This window comes from Octopus bimaculoides, chromosome 1, assembly GCF_001194135.2.
Source record: "Octopus bimaculoides isolate UCB-OBI-ISO-001 chromosome 1, ASM119413v2, whole genome shotgun sequence".
Lineage (NCBI taxonomy): Eukaryota > Metazoa > Mollusca > Cephalopoda > Octopoda > Octopodidae > Octopus > Octopus bimaculoides.
This window is the reverse complement of record NC_068981.1, coordinates 81,832,123-81,840,092: the sequence shown is the minus strand read 5'-3', so window position 1 is coordinate 81,840,092 and position 7,970 is coordinate 81,832,123. Positions and strand designations below refer to the sequence as shown.

The window sequence follows — 7,970 nt, the reverse complement described above, 5'->3', positions numbered from 1 at the left end:
TATATATAGGAGTGGCAAGAAGCTTGCTTCCTAACAACAATGGTTCTGGATTCCGTCCCACTGCATGGCAAGTGGCACCTTGGACAAGTGTCTTCTACTATAGCCTCAAGCCAACCAAAGCCTTGTGAGTGGATTTCGTAGGCGGAAGCTGAAAGAGGCCCTTCATGTATTTATATGAGGACTTGATTGCCACTGTACAGGAATATCCACAGACAGCCAATTTTAAAATCCTCTATTATAATAACTTGGATAACTATAATAAACAGGAGGTGTGTGTACTTAGATGAATGAACTGAGAGGCATTGTCATTACTCTTCAGTTTCTGTAAATTCATATTTCCTCAGATAACTGTTATGAGAAAATGAAAATTATAATTATTACCATTTATGTTTCACAATAACAGTGCTTAAAATGCATATGAATTTGCAGAAGCTGGCAACACCAGTAGTGAAGTTTAGTTAATTTACTTCACTACAGGTACTGAATATATTTACACCTTGGTTACCATTAATTTCAATATGTACATGTTCATTTTTCAGCAGATTTTTGTCTTTGACTTTTATCTTTACAATTTATTTCTGATTTCTTTTGTTAGTTATCAATTTGATGAAGAAGACACCATCACAGGTTCAAGACTTTAAGAAAAGCAGAGGCAATTACTCATTCTGGTATAAAATGCTTCTTTTGTTTTTTATTCTTGCAGAATAAAGATGGTGCTGATGATGATGATGCAAATTCCTCTGGTGGATTTGTCACAGTAAGTTATTTCAAATATCTTTTAACATTTATCTTGAGCTTTAATTTTAGAGAATGATCTCATCTACATTCCACTTTTAAGTGAAGTAGATGTGAGAAAATATTCCTTGCTTCATCAAACTTTGGTATTTTATGCGAAGACCATTCGGTAATGCATCTAAGTTTTTGACAGGCTGTTGAAAACCTAAAATTTACTGTGTATGTAAACTTCCGTTTGATGCTTTTAATCATTTTTGGATAATTTTTGATATAAATAATTACATGCAAATTTAAACTGAATTAAATTTGATTTTATATATATACTTGAAGAGAAATACAAAAAGAGAGCAATACTTGTGGTATGAAGAATGAGAAAAATATGAGACTAACTGAAAATGATGTTGTGCTTGAAGTAGAAAGATTAAAAATTCCTGGAAAGAAATATAAACGGTCATTTTTGATGGGTACTATGGATACACGCATGGATGTGGGTTAAGAAGCTTGCTGTCTAGCAATGTGGTTTCAGGTTCAGTCCCCTTGTGTGGCACTTTGAACAAATTTCATCTATTACAGCCCTAGGCCATCAAATCCTTGTGAGTGGATTTGGTAGATGGAAACTGAAAGAAACCTATTGTGTGTGTGTGTGTGTGTGCATCCTTGTCTTGACATCACGTGATGGTTGTAAATGAGCACCACCGTTATGTAAGCGATGCTGTTTGTTTCCAGTCTGCCATGAAAAATATGCCTGGCCATGGGGAAATATTACCTTACTAGGAAACAGGTGACGGTTGACAACAGGAAGAGCATTCAGCTATAGAAATTCTGCCTCTTCAACAGATTATAGTAGCAGGAGAGATCTCTTGATTCTGGACTTGATTTCATGTTTGGAACTTCTCTAAATTCTTCAACAGATTTAGCTGTGTGAATTAGTTTATGAGCAAACAGAAAATTTCCCTGACTGCCAGTTGAAACCTCTGCTATATCCTGAAGAGCTATAATAAAACAAGGAAAAGGTTAAGAACTAAGCCTTGATGGCTTCCTATCAGCTGGGTAAATTCCACTCTGAACTTGCTAATCCTCTGTATGAGTCATTTATCTACACTTGGTTTTCTTGATGACCACCTGATGACCAAGTATAATACTCTGTTGAATATTTCTCTTGGCTCTCGAGGATCCAGATAAAATTTTGGAGTTAAAATTTGTATGTAATAAATTGCTTATACTTCTACAATACACCAAATATTTTAAGTAAGTTTTTTTGTGTACAATTCCAAATAATATTTAATTATAAAAATATTAAACATGGAATGGTTATGAGAAGCCATCTGATTGAAACAGGAATCAAGGGGTTCCATAGGCAAAAAATGGTTAAGAATCACTGCTCTAAATCAACAAATACAGTACATAGAAGTCCTTAGCAAAAAGCAAGCCACTGTGGGTTCTTTTGTTGGGGAGAAAGCATCACTGTTGCAAACCTGAACTGTTTCATATCTAAGTTAATTTTCTTTCTAATTTGTTATGCTATAACTCTGCAATTTGCATAACTTTTTTGATATCAAGAAGGCAGTGCAGTTACTCATGACCCTTTGAAAAAGTCTCTCAGGCTAATAGAAGGGAGGGTGGAAAGCATCTTAGAAATTTCAGTGTGTGTGAGTGAAATGAATTCTCAAAATTAAAATTTTTTTTCCATAGTTATTTGTAGTTTGTTTTAATTTTAATTTTAACTAATTACTTCATTAACTGTTTCATTTTGGTTTCTAAATCATATATATTTTTTTTTAATTAAACAGCTCTCTCCAGAGCAAAAAGAATGGATGAAGCTGTCAGCTAAATGTGATTATCAAGAACTAAGTAAACTTCTATCAAAAAATCCGTCCCTTGCTAAAGAGAGGGTAAGTTTAACTCATTGCTTATAAACAACACAGACTCACGCACTTGTATCAGTGATTTATTATGATTTACACCATGTTAGTTATAGTTCTAACCATACAACTGTGAAGTGAAAAGGACAACAATTGTATGCTTTTTCACCAAGCAACTAGGATTTTGATAACACACCATGTGGTCCTTATGCCAGCATCTTAATTTACATGCATTGTGCTTTGAGAGATAGATTTAATGTTTTTCGAATATCGGACTATTCATTGTATGAAAGTCACTTTATTTTGGCTTTTTCAATTAGCCTAGTTACAAACACATGCCATTCAAAGTAAATGTTGACACCATTCACAGCACATAGTTAATATTTCACAAAAAAAATATATAACTGTAATATTTCAATGCTCTCAAAAATTAAATATATAAGTATATATATATTAGTTCAGTGCAAGCTTTGGACACATAAGAGGTATAGCAGTATCACAGGAAGGTTAACAGAGAAAATAGTCTCTGTGTGTGGCAAATGTGTTGGTACAATAAGCACTACAAATGCATAGACAACAGACTCCTTCAAATGTTGGGGGTGGGGGTCACGAGAAGTAGTAAATAGCTTCTGTTACCTAGGCAACCAAGTTAGCAGTGGAGGAGGAAGTTCTGAAAGTGTAGTTGCTAGAATAAGAACAGGCTAAGCAAAGTTCAGAGAGGTACTACCTTTGTTGGTAACTAAGGGCCTGTCCCTCAGAGCGAAAGGCAGACTGTATGATGCTTGTGTACATACAGCTATGCTACATGGCAGTGAAACATGGGCTTTGACTGCAGAAGGCTCAGAAGAAATGAAGCTAGCATGCTACACTGGATGAGTAATGTCAATGTGCATGCATGACAGAGTGTAACTGATTTAAGAGGAAAACTAGGTATAAGAGGTATCAGATGTGTGCAAGAGAGAAGACTGCACTAGTTTGGTCATGTGATGCATATGGATGAGGACAGCCACATAAAGAAGTGCGAAGCTCTAATTGTGGAAAGTACCTGTGGAAGGGGTAGACCCAGGAAGATGTGAGAAAAGTGTTGAGAAAGGAATTTTGGATACTGGGCCTTACTGAGGAAATGACAAGGGACTGGGAGTTGTGGCAGTTTGCTGCACTTGAGAAGACACATCAAAGGAGATTTCAAGTGGGTGTCTGTATTAATGTCACCTGGCCAAGCTAAATGATTCCTTCACTTTACAGTATTGAATACTATTTCTTTCATTCATTACTGCTATTACTTTGTATGTGTGTAATTTTATTAAAATATTAAATCAATACTTTATGCTGTCTTGTAATACCAAAGCTGTTCTCCCCAAGAGAACAACTGAAACTTCCCCACCAGCTTCCAAAACATAAATGAATAAAAATAGTAACATGATCCAGTAGTATCTAAGGCCTTACAAGAAACAACTGAGAAAATAATTTGTAGATATAAACAAATTGCTTTACTAAATAGTTTATTATTATTGTTCTTCTTTAGGAATTTGGCCCTACTACTTGTCTTTTAATTACCCATTTCATTTACAAATCTGCTTTCCTTTAATATTGCTAGTCTTAGAAATATATTAACATATTTAAAATAGAAACCTTGCTGTTCATAAATTAATCCACATATAATTATTTGTAATTGTATAAAATATACATATTCCACTAAGAGCAATTCTATTTAGAATTAATCTGTCCATACAATTTTTTTACATTATGTACTTAAAAACTTATTTTATTTTGTTGTCTAGGTTTGATCATTAAATACATGTTAGCAGCTAAGAATATTAATGTTACAACAAATCATATTAATTCAAATGTAATGTTAAAGGATAACAAAATGCAAGAAATACACGAGATCAAGATTCCCACATTATCACACATTTTTAACACTTTTCATATAATTTTTATACTTGTTCTGGATGCCTGATTGTATTTAGACAAGTACTCCCCTCACTTTCAGTTTTCTCTGTGGTCATTAACCCATTACCTACCAGTGATCTCATATGAGATCACTTAAAAATTACAAATTTCGTAATTATTTGTCAATATTTACACATATCTAACCTTTTTGCTATATCTACTAGGTATATTTCTCTGATATTCAAATGAGGTTTGCTAATTTTTCACCTAATATCTCACTTATTTCTATTTAAAATGTTATTTTGAAATGTTATTTTGATCATTCCAGCGTGTTTCTAAGGCTGTTTTATGCTAGAAATCAAAGTTTCATAAAAAAAATTCCAGTTAATAGAATTATGGGAGGTAATAGGTTAAGATACAAGTCAATCACCTATACCACTTCCTTGCAAATTTGTGGCCCTATGTGAAAGTTGACAGGATCATTAGCAAGACTCGCAAAATGCTTAGCAGCATTTCATCTGTCTCTATGTTCTTAGTTCAAATTCCACTGAGGTTGACTTCACCTTTCATCCTTTCAAGGTCAACAAAATAAATACCAGTTGGACACTGGGGCCAGTGTAATCAACTTATCCCCTCCCCAAAATTGCTGCTCTTGTGCTAAAATTTGAACCCGTTATGATTATTATCATCATCATCATCATCATTATTATTATTATTATTATTAGTAGTAGTAGTAGTTAGTAGTAGTAGTAGCAGCAGCAGCAGCAGTAGTAGGGCAACAGGTCACTATAGAGCTGAACAAAATGCCTTGCAGTATTAAGTTACATTTATTTACATTCTATGTTCCCTTCCAGTGTTGAATTTACTATTCACCCTTTTGGGGTTTATGAAATAAACACCAGGCTTATATTGGAATGGATTAATATGAACAGCACTCCACCCTAAATTTGGGCTTGTGCCTAATAAATATCCTTACTACTATGGCAAGCAAACTCGTGCCAAGTATGCATTGCTGTTTTAATTGTATTACATTATGTAGCTTGAGATCTCACATTTCTCAATTCAAATCCCATATAATTGGTTTTGCATTTTGTTAGTGCTTGACATTAATAAAATAAGTACTCATGTTGAAATAGTAAGGGTTGATTCAATGGATTTGCAACCCACAAATATTTTGTATTTCTGCCAATGTGATAAGGGCTTTTGTACATGTACTTGAACACATGTTAAGCACTTAGCTAGCAATTGAATACAGTATCTCTGTTAGCTACATTGGTGTTCAGCTAGGAATGTTAAGAACATTAAGTAAATGAACTATGACTCTCTTCACCAGTTGAGTTCTAGTCTGTCACAGGCAACACATTCTGAAGTTTTTAAACTTATTCCACACAGTAAATTAAATTTGAGATTGTAGAAGTCAGTGACCAACCTGGAGACAAAATCATGCCTGCAGCATACATTGCACTTACAATCCATTTAACCTTTTCATTAGCCTATAATATTTATTTGAAAGGTGAACTTAGAGTCGTTGATTAATTTGAGGTGCTCATTTTATCATTAATTTTGTTATGAATTTACAGTTGTTGCAACTGATTCCATTCTAAATGAAGTTTGATTAGAAAAACAGATTTAAAATATTAAACACTCCCTGAACTGCATTAGCAGTAATTAAAAAGTAAACAGTCATGCATTCAACTCATTTAATATGCTTTGATGTTTTTCTAATTAATGAAATTTCATTTTCTATTAAGCAACCTAATTATTTTTTATCTTTTATTATAGTTCCTGTTAAATTCTTGTTATATTTTCAAAAATCTATTGGCACACTTTCATTGTCTGTTTCTTTTTGCTTTTCTTTTTTCTTTCATGCTACCATTTTAAAATCCAGAGTTTTATTAATGTAAGTAAAGAAATTGTCTCCATTCTAATTATCATAATGCTTTAACATTATTTTCCAGTCTTTTTTTGCTAATTGTTAGAAAATTAATGCATTCTACTTTGTTATATGCAATCACATGTGAAATGCAACTCCTAAATATAAACAGATTTAAAATGTTAACCTTTTGTTTGATAAGACCCCCACATTTTACAAAACCTCATTAAGTTTGTTTGAGACCTAGAAGTGAACCTTTATTATATTTTTAATACAATCATTTTAAACCCACTTCCTGCTGTTTTTGCTATGGTAATTACTAAAAGTAAAATAAGGCATAAATATATATAGAGCATTGTTTAAAAATATAACTAAAGCCAGCATATGGGCCCAACCAATGCCACTATAGAACATGGGATGTTAAATGATGATAATTTTATATATGTGCCCACGGCCATTAGAATCCAACAAACTGTTTATAAGGCTAAGCGCTTTATGGATGCAAAACCATTGGTCACTCTATGAATGGCCATGTAATTAACTTCCTATAAATTATATATATATATATATATATATATATATATATATATATATATATATGTATGTATGCATATATGTATGTATACACACACACACAGAGATAGACGTGGTTGTGTGGTTAGGAAGGTTGCTTTTTAAGTTCAGTCCCATTGTGTGGTACCTTGAGCAAGTGTTTCCTATGATAGCTCTGGTTTAGCCAAAGCTTTGTGAGTTGATTTCACAGCAAAGAGCTGAAAGAAGCCCATCATGTGTGTGTGTGTGTTTGTGTCTTGTTGTCTTGACATTTTGTGATAGATGTTAGCAAGTGTCTCTGTCATATAAGCAGTGCTATTCATTTCTAATTTTTTGTGAAAACATGCCTGGCAATGGAATAGTATTATCTTGCTTGGAAACCGGTGAAGGTAGGCAATAGAAAGGACATCCAGCTACAAATAATCTGCCCCAATAAACTGTGAGCCTTGTAGGCATGGAAAAGTAAACATTGAAAGAGCTTTCAGCTGTAGGAAATCTGCATCAACAAATTCAATCTAACCCAAGCAAGCACAGAAAAGTGAATGTTAAATGATGAGTTTGATAGTAATGATGATGTTGAATCACAGTAGAAACTCAGTCAAAAGAAGTAGGTAGAACATATAGTAATAATCAACAATCGGTGAGCCCTAAATGGCATTCGATAAACCCAGCTCTGACTTCAACACAGGATGGCTTCCGTTAGTTTATGTATTCTTTTACTCTTTTACTTGTTTCAGTTATTTGACTGTGGCCATGGTGGAGCACCGCCTTTAGTTGAGCAAATCAACCCCAGGACTTATTCTTTGTAAGCCTAGTACTTATTCTATCGGGCTCTTTTTGCCGAACCGCTAAGTTACAGGGACGTAAACACACCAGCATCGGTTGTCAAGCGATGGTGGGGTGACAAACACAGACAAACAAACACACACACATATATGTATACATATATACGACGGGCTTCTTTCAGTTTCCATCTACCAAATCCACTCACAAGGCTTTGGTCGACCCGAGGCTATAGTAGAAGACACTTGCCTAAGGTGCCACGCAGTGGGACT

The 7,970-nt window shown here is 33.9% G+C and overlaps 1 protein-coding gene across 2 annotated transcripts in view; it reads left to right on the top strand.

Moving 5' to 3' along the window:
- LOC106867385 (ankyrin repeat domain-containing protein SOWAHB-like) overlaps window positions 1-6,452 on the top strand; it is a 55,332-nt gene extending 48,880 nt beyond the window's left edge. Inside the window, exons 4-6 of one of the 2 annotated variants that reach the window (XM_052967887.1) lie at window positions 704-757; window positions 2,526-2,627; window positions 6,379-6,452. In XM_052967887.1, coding sequence (XP_052823847.1) covers window positions 704-757; window positions 2,526-2,627; window positions 6,379-6,435 — 213 coding nt within the window. In that variant the 3' untranslated portion in view covers window positions 6,436-6,452. The remainder of the gene's footprint in view (window positions 1-703; window positions 758-2,525; window positions 2,628-6,378) is intronic. The other variant, XM_052967885.1, reaches the window with a different exon arrangement.
- The last annotated feature ends 1,518 nt before the right edge of the window (window positions 6,453-7,970 follow it).